At 50.5% G+C, this 12861-nt stretch overlaps 1 protein-coding gene across 2 annotated transcripts; it reads left to right on the forward strand.

Annotated features, from left to right (window-relative positions):
• The first annotated feature begins 271 nt into the window (after positions 1-271).
• CIAO3 (cytosolic iron-sulfur assembly component 3) lies at positions 272-12861 on the forward strand. Of its 2 annotated transcripts, XM_041401517.1 has the most exons (11): positions 273-482; positions 2871-2966; positions 4366-4509; positions 4690-4822; positions 5699-5833; positions 6102-6220; positions 7507-7636; positions 7828-7900; positions 9255-9389; positions 10338-10495; positions 11257-12861. In XM_041401517.1, exons 1-11 carry the CDS (start codon positions 417-419, stop codon positions 11493-11495), a joined length of 1428 nt encoding a protein of 475 aa, XP_041257451.1. In that variant the 5' UTR covers positions 273-416; the 3' UTR covers positions 11496-12861. The 2 variants fall into 2 exon arrangements, with proteins under 2 accessions (XP_041257452.1, XP_041257451.1); XM_041401518.1 differs by lacking the exon at positions 9255-9389 and having other exon boundaries at positions 272-482.

Consider the following 12861-nt stretch of genomic DNA (forward strand, 5'->3'; position numbering starts at 1 on the left):
GGGACCCCCTTGAGGCAGGAGATTCACAACAGCCCACAGCGCGTGAAAGAAGAGGAGTTACACCGAATTTTCCTGGCTCCGACACCTTTTTATTTGCTTAGAACGCCAAAAGGCTTTATATATTATTAGTTTATTCCAAAAAGGTGATATCTACAGAGCAAAAATAAAAAATATTATATTAAAATTGCGGCGGTGGGGCGGGCGCTTTTACGACAGTGCTGCTGCTCGCTTTGCGGCGGTGTGGCTGTCCGGTTGTACGACAGCGTGGCGCGCTTTGCGGCGGTGCCGTAGTCCCGTGTCACGACGATCGCGCTCGCTTTGCGGCGGTGCCGTAGTCCCGTGTCACGACGATCGCGCTCGCTTTGCGGCGGTGCCGTAGTCCCGTGTCACGACGATCGCGCTCGCTTTGCGGCGGCATGGCGGCGCGGTTCAGCGGGGTGCTGCAGCTGACGGAGCTGGACGATTTCATCGCCCCCTCGCAGGTGGGGCCGCCCCGGCGGTGGCGGCGCTGGGGACCCGCGGGGCGGGCGCTGCGGACGGGCCCTGAGGGGAGGCGGCGGTGCCACCCTCAGGCTTTGCCCCGCGGTGTCGCCGCACGGGGCCGGCCCGGGCCGTGGAACCGCTGCCGCTGCTGCTGAGGGGGGACAGGGAGGGATGGGAGCTGATCCTCCCTCAGAGCGCGGGGCAGGGCTCGGGGACACCGCGGGGACACTGTAGGGACACTGTGGGGTCACTGCAGTATCATTCTGGGGTCACTGGGACATTGGGGACACCGCGGGGTCACTGTAGGGACACTGTGGGGTCACTGCGGGATCACTGTGGGACACCATGAGGTCACTGTGTGTCACTCTGGGGTCACTGGGACACTGTAGGGACACTGTGGGGTCACTTCAGGGACACCATGGGGTCACTTCAGGGACACCATGTGTGTCACTCTGGGGTCACTGGGACACTGTGGGACACTGTGGGATCTCTCTGGGGTCACTGAGACACTGGGGACACTGCGGGGTCACCCCAGAGGACAGCAGTGAGGGCACAGTGCCCAGCAGGGAGCGAGCAGCGAGCAGGGATCCTCAGGCAGGGCACAGAGCAAAATGGCAGTCCTGCTCTGGATCCACATTCATAGCCAGGATTTTTCATATCCAGGATTTATATCCAGATTTATATGCAGATTTGTATCCAGGATTCACACCCAGATTAATTTCCAGGATTTTTCATATCCAGATTCACACCCAGATTCATATCCAGATTCATATCCAGGATTTTCCATATCCAGATTCACACCCAGGTTCATACCCAGATTCGTATCCAGGATTTTCCATACCCAGGTTCATTTCCAGGATTTTTCATACCCAGGTTCACACCCAGGTTCATATCCAGGATTTTCCATATCCAGGATTCACACCCAGATTCACACCCAGATTCACACCCAGGTTCACACCCAGATTCACACCCAGGATTTTCCACAGCCAGGTTCACAGCCAGGTTCATATCCAGGATTTTTCATATCCAGGTTCATATCCAGGATTTTCCACAGCCAGGTTCACAGCCAGGTTCACAGCCCGAGCCTATCCCTGTGTTTGCCCTGCAGAAGAGCCTTGCTGAGCCGAGGCTGTGCAGGGAGCCCAGCAAAGCCCAGCTGGTGAACTCCCGCTGGGGATGGCTGCCTGAGGGAATTCCTGAATTCCTCAGGGAACAAACAACAGCTCGTGCTTGCAGGGCAGGACCAGGCTGTGCCCTGCCAGGGGCATTCCCTCAGGGGAACCTGGGAGTGCTCAGAGGGAATCACAGGGGATCAAAAAAACGGGATCAAATCCACAACAAGCCCTGGGCTGGGCTGGCCACCAGAGCAGAGTGGCACTGAGCCCCTCCTGTCCCCAGAGCCAGCCGGGCTGGGCACGGGCACCTCCCTCGGTGGGCTGGGGCTGTGGGGAGAGGAGGAGGAGGAGGAGGAGGAGGAAGGGGCTGGCTGTTCCCCAGGAGGAGCAGAGCCAGGCTGGGGTGATGCTGAGCTGTTCCTGCTGCTGCTCATCCCCCACTTCTTCATTTTTTATTCAATCCCTGTATTTTTGTGTTTGATCCCCTCTTTTTTAAAAATTTAATCCCCAATATTTATTCTTTATTCAATCCCCTATACTTATTTTTTATTTGATCCCCTATTTTTTAAAATGTAATTCTCAATATTTATTTAATCCCCAATATTTATTCTTTATTCAATCCCCATATTGATTTTTATCAACCCCAATATTGATTTTTTACCCAATCCCCAATACTGATTTTTTATCAACCCCAATACTGATTTTTATCAATCCCCAATATTTCTTTTTATCAACCCCAATATTTCTTTTTATCAACCCCACTATTGATTTTTATCAATCCCCATACTGATTTTTATCAATCCCCAATATTTCTTTTTATCAACCCCAATATTGATTTTTTACCCAATCCCCAATATTGATTTTTTATCAACCCCAATATTTCTTTTTATCAACCCCAATACTGATTTTTATCAATCCCCATACTGATTTTTATCAATCCCCAATATCTATTTTTATCAACCCCAATACTGATTTTTATCAATCCCCAATACTGATTTTTATCAACCCCAATATTGATTTTTATCAACCCCACTATTGATTTTATCAATCCCAATATTGATTTTTATCAGCCCCAATACTGATTTTTATCAATCCCCAATATTTCTTTTTATCAATCCCCATATTGATTTTTTACCCAATCCCCAACACTGATTTTTTATTAATCCCAATATTGATTTTTATCAATCCCATACTGATTTTTATCAACCCCCATCCTGATTTTTGCCACTCCCTTCCTCGCCCAGCTGACCCCAGGCTCTGCTGCCCTTTCAGGAATGCATCCAGCCTGTCCCAGTGGACAAGAAGCCTGGCAAAGCAGCAGCCAGGATCAGAATCGAAGCTGATGGGAGCTATTTCCAGCTCAGTCAGGTGTGTGGGGTCTTTGTTCTGTGTAAAAACCCAGAAAAATGAGTGTACTGTAGTAATTTAATTAGCTGCGTTCATTTATTGCCTCCAAGAGATGCTGTCAGCATTCTTGTACTTTTTTCTTTTTAATTTATAATCAATAATTCCAATTTTGTGCCACTTTTGTGCTCTGAAACACTGGCATTAATTACTGATTATTTATATAAGAGCAGATAAGCTGAGATTGTATTCAACTTTAATTTAACAGCATTTTAATTTATAAATTAAGCAGTCATTTTATAGTCAATAATTCCAATTTATTCCAGTTTGTGATTCTCTGAAACCCTGCCATTAATTTGTGATGGTTTTCATAAGAGAGCAGATAGGATGAAAAGTTCATTTATTTTATCAATACTTAAGGATTGGCAGTTCCAGGTTGAAAAGTTGATTTATTTTATCAATATTTAAGGATTGGCAGTTCCAGGTTGGTTGGGACAATGTCCTTGTGCTCACTCAGAGATTTCACCAAGATATTTTTAATAAATCATGCTGGACTTTTTAAAAAAAATAATATTTTAAATTATTTCTTGAAAAGCTTGAAGAATTCAGAAGCTTGCAGAATTTTGAGTTTTTGAGCTTGAGTTTTTCCTGTTTTCACCTAAAGGATTGGCAGTTCCAGGTTGGTTGGGACAATGTCCTTGTGCTCACTCAGAGATTTCACCAAGATATTTTTAATAAATCATGCTGGACTTTTAAAAAAAATAATATTTTAAATTATTTCTTGAAAAACTTGAAGAATTCAGAAGCTTGCAGAATTCAGGCTGAGTTTTTCCTGTTTTCACCTGAAAAAGTTGGCACTGCTCAGTTAACCAGGCTGGGAATTCCTCTAGGAAAGGAACTTGGAACTTGAGGCAGATTTTGATTTAGAAAAAGGAGGACACAGCACTTGCAAAGGAGTCTGGCTCCTTATTTTAAAATGTCAATAGTGCCTCATTTCCTGCTCTATTCCTGGCTTTACTGAGGAGTGATGATTAGAGGAGAATCTCTTGGGAAAACCAAATTATTCAGGGCAGGTGGAAAGGAAAATATTCCCTTCCAGTGTCTGGGCTGAGATCCCCTTTGCTGTGCCAAATAATCCCATGAAAAGTGAATCTCTTGGGAAAACCAAATTATTCAGGGCAGGTGGAAAGGAAAATATTCCCTTCCAGTGTCTGGGCTGAGATCCCCAAATAATCCCACGAAAAGCAGCCAGCTTCAGGTGCCTTTGTCCTCATCTCACTAAAAATAAAGATTTTCTTAAATGATAAACCAAGAGTATCAAAAGAGCAACATCTTCATTATTTGTAGCAAAGTGGGGAAATTGCTCCTTAAATTCTGGGGTCAGAACTGAGCCACCTCTGGGTTTTTGGGGTTTTTTTTGTAGGATGGGGAAGCACAAAAGCTGGAGAAAGCCAAAATCAGCCTGAATGATTGCCTGGCCTGCAGTGGCTGCATCACCTCAGCTGAGAGTGTCCTGGTGAGCCAGCAGAGCCACGGGGAGCTCTGCAAGGTGCTGGCTCTCAACAAGGTGGGTCCCTGCAGGGAAAGGGGGAGAATCCACAGCAAAAGGGAATTCCTGAGGGATCCCACTGCACTCCTGGGGTTTATTCCCATTTTTTCAAGGGGTTGGTGTCGGTTCCTGCCTCGGGGTGAGCTCTGTGGTGCTGCCAGCTCTGCCACTTTGGGGTTTTTGGGGTTTTTTTTTCAGGCTGCTGCTGCCCACGAGCAGAAGCTGGTGGTGGTTTCTGTCTCCCCCCAGTCCAGAGCCTCCCTGGCTGCAAGGTGCAAACTGGGGCTGCTGGAGACAGCCCAGAAGCTGACCACCTTCCTCAAGGGTTTAGGCAAGTGTGGCCTTTCCTGCTCTCTGGGCTGAGCACAAGTTAAAGGGGTTTAACCCCCACGGGGATGCCAGGCTGTCCCAAAGTTCAGTCACACAGTGAGCCTGGAGGGAGGGGAGGAAAGCTTGGAACAAGGAGGAGAAGGATTTTTATAAGGAATCCCAGACTGTCCCAAAGTTCAGTCACAGTGAGCCTGGAGAGAGGGGAGGAAAGCTTGGAACAAGGAGGGTGAGGGACTTTTGTAAGGGATTCCAGACTGTCCCAGAGTTCAGTCACAGTGAGCCTGGAGGGAGGGGAGGAAAGCTTGGAACAAGGAGGAGAAGGATTTTTATAAGGAATTCCAGACTGTCCCAAAGTTCAGTCACACAGTGAGCCTGGAGGGAGAGGAGGAAAGGAAAAAGGATGGGGAGGAATTTTTTAAAGGGCAGGACAAGGGAAAGGATTTAAACTGCCAGAGGGCAGGGTCAGATGGGATGTTGGGAAGGAATTCCTGGCTGGGAGGGTGGGCAGGCCCTGGCACAGATTCCCAGAGAAGCTGTGGCTGCTCTGGATCCCTGGAAGTGCCCAGGACCAGGCTGGCTCACCCTGGAATAGTGGGAGATGTCCCTGCCCGTGGAACTGGCTGAGTTTTGAGTCCTTTCCAACCCAAACCATTCCATCAGTCCATAAAACCTGTAAAGAACCACTGAAAAGAACTTTTACATTTTACATTTCCACCTCTCCTGTCACTTTTCCTCCTCTTCCCACGCTGGAAAATGTCCCCTCCCAACTGCAGGGATCAGGAGCTGTGCCTGAGGTTGCCCCTGCTTGAAGTGGGAGGTTTTTTTGTTGTATTTTGCTGCATCCTGAGGTTTTTAACCCAGCTGCTGTCCTGCCCAGGTGTGCACCACGTGTTTGACACAACTTTCTCCAGGAATTTCAGCCTCCTGGAGAGCCAGCAGGAGTTTGTGAGGCGCTTCCACAGACAAGCAGAGGACAAAAAGGCCCTGCCCATGCTGGCCTCCTCCTGCCCAGGTATGGCTTCAGTTCCAGCTGCAATCCAAACTCCAGCAGCTGCTCAGAAAGCTGCACATGGATGTTCTTACCTGCAGGATCATTCTCCTCACAGCACAGGTTTTGGTGCTACAGCAGTGCTGAGACACCTTCAGATCAATCTGGGCTTCCACTTGCTTTGCTGTTTGTGCTGAAAATGGCACTGAACCTGGGGTTTGGGGACAATGGGCAGAGTGAAGGTCTGCTGCTTGTTTTTTTTAATTGAATTTGTTGATGATGTTCCTTCCAGGCTGGATCTGCTATGCAGAGAAAACCCACGGCAGCTTCATCATTCCCCACATCAGCACCACCAAATCCCCCCAGCAGGTCATGGGCTCCCTGGTCAAGGGCTACTTTGCAGAGCAGAAGGTAAAGCTCTAAAAATGCTCTTCTTACTGCAGAACTCCTCCAGTTCAACACTGTAGGCTGATTTTTTTATAAATTTGCTGTGTAATACACATTTAAGGGTCAATATTGCCTTGCAGAAGGCAGCAAATCTTCCTCACTTCTGTCTTAGCTAATGAGTAGTAATTAGAACACTGAGCATGGGCTAATTAAATTAAACCCTCTGAATTATTTGGGAAAGCTGAGGAATCTTATTTTCAGTGTCTTTGTGCTCCTGTTGTTCAAAGTTGGTGAATAATTTCAAATAAGTGACCCAAGCCAAGGCTGAGGTGCAGATGATGGCTTCTCCAAAACTCATCCCTCATTCCCAGCCTCATGTTCTGCTTCTGTCCCCAGGCTGCAGCCTCTGGAATCTTTCCAGGTGGGAGCTGGCTATCCCCACAGCCAGCCTGGGACTGGGCCAGCAAGGGGCTGCAGCACCACTGGGATTTCTTGTGGGGCTCACTGGCTGGGACACTTGTATGAGGCAGCTGCAGATTTGGGATAAAATCTGGCAATTTCTGGGAATATTTGGCACAGGAGACTGAAACAGTGGCCCAGGGTCAGTGATCTGTTGGCTCAGCCTGTGTTGATTGCTTGGATGATCCTGAGGGATCCAGATCATGTCCTGAGGGGCTGAGCTTGGGGAGCAGGGAGGAAGTTAATTCCCTAATGCCTTAATTAGGGGTTGGCTTCTCTGCCTGACCTTGGATCATTGCACCAGAGGGAGGGAAACTTCCAGGAGCTGAAGGGAGCCTCAGGAGAGATGGAAAGAGATTATTCCCAAAGGCCTGGAGTGCCAGGACACAGGGAATGGCTGCCCACTGCCAGAGGGCAGGGCTGGATGGTATTGGGAAGGAATTCCTCCCTGGGAGGGGCTGGGATGGAATTCCCAGAGCTGGATTCCTGGAGTGTCCAAGGCCGGGCTGGACAGGGCTTGGAGCACCCTGGGACAGTGGAAGGTGTCCCTAAAATTGGAACTGGATGGGCTTTAGGGTCCCTCCCAACCCAACCCATCCCATCCCAAGATTCCATGAAACCCCTGAAGGTCCATAACTGCTGACACTGACTGCAGCTGAAATTGGCTTTAGGAGAGAAATCATTCCATTTACTCATAAATATTTAATTACACAGATACTCAGTCATGGTGGGGACCATTCCAGGGACACAGTGGCATTATTTTCCCCACTCTGCTGTGCTCCTGGAATGCCCTCCCTGAGGGCAGGGGGATTTTGGCTGCCCCAGCTGCCCCAGCCTTGTCTCCCTTGCAGCACCTGCCCCCTGACAGGATCTACCACGTCACAGTCATGCCCTGCTATGACAAAAAGCTGGAGGCCTCCAGGCCAGACTTCTTCAACCAGGAATACCAGACCAGGGATGTGGATTGTGTCATCACCACAGGTAAGCAGAGCCACAGGAGATTCCCAATTCCAGTAAATTCTGGGAGCCTTGCAGTGTTCCCTGGCTGTATTTACCTTTAATGGTGCAAATCATGCCCTGGTGAAATGCAGGTGCAGTTCAGGGACTGCTCTGTGGGGTTTGTTTTCCTGTGTCCCAAAAATAAGAACTCCTTGTGCCTGGTTCTGCTCTAGGAGAAGTGCTGAAGCTGCTGGAGCAAGAAGGAGTGTCCCTGTCAGATGTAGATCCTTCTCCCCTGGACACTGTGTAAGAGCAAAATCCCATTTCAGTCATGTTCCCTTTCCTCCAGGATTTAGGGAGTTCAGAATTCCCCTTCCCTCTTCCCTTTCCTCCAGGATTTAGAAAGTTCAGAATTTCCCTGTTCCCTTTCCTCCAGGATTTAGGGAGTTCAGAATTCCCCTTTCTTTGTTCCCTTTCCTCCAGGATTCAGAGAGTTCAGAATTCCCCTTTTCCTGCTGTTTTACACAAGTGTGTTTGCCCTTGGTTTGGTTTCTTGTGTCGCTTGAACCAGAACAATTGGGAGTTAAAATATTTCATGTCAGAATATGGTGAATTTCCACTGGAGAATCACTCCAGCTCCTTTCATCCCACAAAAAGCTGCTGCAGCCTTTGGGAAGGACAAGAATCTGTCCCAGTGCTAAAAATTTCCTGAAGCAGAAGCTGTTGCTCCCCCTTAGCAGAGCCACTGCAAAGATCCCAGAATTAAAGCAGAAATAACAAATATTTAGGTCACCCAGTTAATCTGCAGGAGGCTGTTGGTGGAAAAATGACATTTAGGAGGTGTCAGATGGGACTGGGGCTGTGAACTGAGGAGGAAATTCTGCTCCAGGGCCAGCTGCACACACCGGGGGGGGTGGGAGCAGCTTTTGGGGTCTGGCTCTGCACTGAGCACCCAGAGCTGCCTGTGCTTCAGGGCAAGGGACCATCCTGAGCTCCTGGCACCTCCCTGACTCGTCCATCAATCACGAGCACTAGGGCTGTTGAACTGAGGAGGAAATTCTGCTCCAGGGCCAGCTGCACACACTGGGGTGGGGTGGGAGCAGCTTTTGGGGTCTGGCTCTGCACTGAGCACCCAGAGCTGCCTGTGCTTCAGGGCAAGGGACCATCCCGAGCTCCTGGCACCTCCCTGACTCATCCATCAATTCACGAGCACCCATTACAGAATCCTGGAATGCTTTGGCTGGGAAGGGCTTTAAAACCATCCAACCCCAACACCTTGCACCACCCCAGGCTGCTCCAGGCCCTGGCCAGCCTGGCCTGGGACACTCCAGGGACGCCCTGTGCCGCCGCTCCCAGGAGAGCTGGAGCTCAGGGCAAGCTGCAGTTCGGCTGCTGCCCCTGTCCTGGGGCAGCCCCTGGAGCTTTGTGTGCCCCCAGAGGCCCTGAGGGTGCTGCTGCTGTGGCCCCAGAGGCCCTGAGGGTGCTGCTGCTGTGCCCCAGAGGCCCTGAGGGTGCTGCTGCTGTGGCCCCACAAGCCCTGAGGGTGCTGCTGCTGTGGCCCCAGAAGCCCTGAGGGTGCTGCTGCTGTGGCCCCACAAGCCCTGAGGGTGCTGCTGCTGTGCCCCCACAAGCCCTGAGGGTGCTGCTGCTGTGCCCCCAGGCTCGGCGGGGCTGCGGAGGAGCCGCGCTCGCACCGAGGCGGCGGCTCGGGCGGCTTCCTGGAGCACATCTTCAGCCACGCTGCCCGGGAGCTCTTCGGCATCCACGGGGCCTCCATCCACTACAGACCTCTCAAGTAAGGAGCTCGAATCCCACACAAAACTCGGGGTTTTTTGGTTTTTTCAGGAGTTCTCCCCTTTTTTATTTTTTTTAATTTTTTTCCGATGTTAAAGTTCGCTTCCGGGCTGTTCCCTCCCGCAATAAATCAGCCAATTCCAGGCAGGCAGGGAGAATTCCAGGGAGAATTCCAGCCCCTTCCCCAGCCACACACCTGGAGTTTGGCCTGGTGGATTTTCCCACTGGCAACTTTTAGAATAATTATAAAATTTTAGAGTGATTAAGAAGGCTGGGATTCCTCACCTTGGATCAGGCCAATCAGGGAGATTTGTCACTGATTATTGATCCCAGAAAACCTTGTGGGAGGGTTTGGGGGCTCTGTTTAACTGCAGTGAGACACAAAATAAATCACCTGAGTTTGGGCATTGAGGCTCATCCACCTGAGATTCCTTCTGGCTTCCCAGTTCTAATTTAATGTGTCCTTTGGAATTAATTAGATCCCTAATGAGCAATTTTTATGTTTAGGATTCCCTGGTTCAGGAAGCAGAAAAAACAGTCTCAAAATCTTGATAAAAATCAAATTACTTACTTTTTTTTTCATCAGGACCAGGTATTCCCACTAACCTCAGAAATCTGGAATGCTCAGTCAGGGTTTGTTCCCATGTTTTATGATCCAGCAGAAGTCAAAAATCCCCTGAGGGGCTTGATGATGGCTGAAGGAACCCAGGTCTGTCAGGGAGGGGCTCCCTGTGCTTTATCCAGCACAGATATCCTTCAGCAAACTCTGCTCAGGTGGCTCCAGCAACCCTGGAAGGCTCTGGAAGGAATTCCTTCCTGTTTCCCTTGGATGGCACAGAACTAGGACAGCTCTTCAGTGAGACTCACAAAGAATTTGGGTTTTGGGCCCTTTGAAGCTTAAAACAGAAACTCATTTGGAGAAGCCACTTGCTGTGCTCTGCTCCCTCAGGAACAAGGACTTCCAGGAGGTGACCCTGGAGAGGGATGGAGAGGTGCTGCTGCACTTTGCCCTGGCCTATGGGTTCAGGAACATCCAGAACCTGGTGCAGAAGCTGAAGAGAGGGAAGTGCCCCTATCACTACGTGGAGGTGATGGCCTGTCCCTCAGGTGAGGCTGCTCTCAAATCCAGCCTGGGGGGAGCTCCAGGGCATTCCAGACAGGAGGAATGGGAGATTTCTCACCCCCTTGGGCTGTGACAGCCACCCCATCACAGCACTGAGGGGGATCTCCCTACCTCTGAGCCAGTAATTCCTCAGGATTTAAAGAATTGCAGCTGAATTCCATCACACAACATTTGCACCATTAATTAATTAATTGCTTTTAAGGAGGATTTCCTGAGCTCTGGTACCTGAGGGGATTTTCCTCCTGAAATTGCCCAGGCCTGACCATCACACTTACAGAAAATGCTGCTGTGGCTGGTGGAGAAATGTTTAATATTTGATTCCATTTTCCTTTTGCTGGCTCCCTTGGGAGCAGGGGCAGCCTGAGCCCACTGAGGGGCCCCTCTGCCTCTTGGAGCTGCTCCTTCCCAAGGATCCACACAGCTCTGGGAGCCTCCCAGGACTCATCCCAGGCACTTTTCCCTCTCCTCCAGCTGTGCCCCCAAGGATGGGCTCACCTGGGCTGGGCTCAGGCTCCCTGCTGGGGGCAGGAGATAAGAGCTGGCAGAGCCCCAGCTGGAGCCAGCCCAGCATCTCCCTGCCCTGTGGCCCTGCTGCTGCCAGATAACTGGGGCTGAACCTCCATCCCTGAGCTGTTTTCATTGCTGCAGCTGTTTGCAGGAGCAGGATAAATGACCTGGAATTTCTGAGGATGTTTTCCCAGCTGAAATTCTTCATGCCTTTTTTTTTTTTTTCCTCCCCTCCCAGGCTGTTTGAATGGAGGAGGGCAGATCAAACTGCAGGGAGAATCCAGCAAGGAGGAGCTGCAGCAGGTGGAGAGGTTGTATGACTCCCTGAGGGCTGAGATTCCAGAGGAAAACCAGGCTGTGAGGGAGCTCTACGAGCACTGGCTGGGGGGCTGGGGCTCAGAGAGGGCTCTGCAGGTGCTGCACACTCAGTACCACGCCGTGGAGAGAGCCAGCTCTGCCCTCAGCATCAAGTGGTGAGGGCTGCCCAGCCCAGGAGACCCTCAGTGCCTTCTGAACTCACACTGCTGCTCCTCCAGGGGCTCTGTGCAGCTCCTGCCTCTGGGACAGTGCCTGGCACTGCTGCTTCCTCCAGCTGGAGGGTGAGGTGATGGCAATAACCCCAAAGTGTGACAGGGACACAGCAGGAGAGGCAGAAACACGTCCCAGGCTGATGGGACAGCCCCTGCACTGCTCCACCAGCCCCAGTCCTGCCAGAACTGAGGAGCTCAAGGATTCAGAGTCAGCTCCTGGCTGAGCTTTGTGCCACAGCCCAGTTTTGTTCCTCCAGGCCTTGCTGGATTGTCACAGCACTCAGTTCTGTGCCTGCCTCTGCTGGAACAGCCTCATTCCATTAGAAATGGTCTCATTCCAGGCCTGGAGTTCTCCCTCTCACTGCCCTGCAGGGTCTGTGCCCTCAGAGAGGGGAACCAAAGCCTGGGATCCTCCCTGGGGCTGGAGTGAATGCTGGACAAAACCCCTGGGATTCCTTTTCCTTAAATTATAATAATTTATACCAAGGGCAATTCCTTCTCTGTGTTTTCTTCCCGAACACTCAGCAGGGAGTCAGAGAATTGTCACACTCACCCACCCTCAGCAGCCACTTGCTGAGGGATAATATCCCTAAATCCAGACAAAACAGGCACTTAGTGCTGGATAACATCCTGAAATTACCACAGAATAATTCCTGACCTTGGGGCTGGCAGGAACCAAAGCCTCCTCTGCACTTTCTTCCAACGAATCCACAGAGCAAATGCTGAATTTTCATGTTTTTAATTAAAACCTTTCCATTTTTCAGCTGTTGCTGATCATTCACGACCTCACAGTGTTCTAAGGCATCAACCTCCCCCTGCTGCCCCCTCCCCTCCTTCCTGAGGAGCACACTGGTGCTTCCAGAGAATTCCCTTTGCCATGCAGGGGTTTGGCTGAAGCAGGAGCTGGCCAGGGAGGGGCTCCAGGCTGGGCTCAGTGCAGGGCACACCACATCAGCCCAGAAATGCACAGTCAGGGAGGCTGAATTAGCTGGAAATGAAATCCCAGGGCTCTGCACTCGCTCACCTCCCCAGCTCCCAGGCCACTGCAGCCACCCTGGGCTCCCTGCTCTGCCACCAGAACAGCTGGAATTTGTCCCAGCTCTGAGGTGAGGAGCAGGTTCACACCCCCAGGGCCAGCCCTGCTCCCAGGATAAATGAAATTCCAGAGGGGACATCCACGACTCCAGCATTTCATGGGAACTGAGGAATGCAGGCTGTGGCACCAAGGGAGCTTTTGCAGCTGGATAAATCCTTCCCCTTCCATGCAAAGTAAATCCAAACTATAATTTATTAAATGGAAAAAAAAAAAAAAA

The sequence above is a fragment of the Onychostruthus taczanowskii genome, unplaced genomic scaffold (genome assembly GCF_017590055.1).
Source record: "Onychostruthus taczanowskii isolate IOZ18803 unplaced genomic scaffold, ASM1759005v1 scaffold19, whole genome shotgun sequence".
NCBI classification, from domain to species: Eukaryota; Metazoa; Chordata; class Aves; order Passeriformes; family Passeridae; genus Onychostruthus; species Onychostruthus taczanowskii.

What these genes read in the sequence shown, in the direction of transcription:
- CIAO3 (XM_041401517.1), top strand. Translation starts at nt 417, where the DNA reads ATGGCGGCGCGGTTCAGCGGGGTGCTGCAGCTGACGGAGCTGGACGAT. An exon ending in GCTATTTCCAGCTCAGTCAG is followed by an intron (nt 2,967 to 4,365) that starts GTGTGTGGGGTC and finishes TTTTTTTTGTAG; the next exon opens with GATGGGGAAGCACAAAAGCT. An exon ending in GCTACTTTGCAGAGCAGAAG is followed by an intron (nt 6,221 to 7,506) that starts GTAAAGCTCTAA and finishes TCTCCCTTGCAG; the next exon opens with CACCTGCCCCCTGACAGGAT.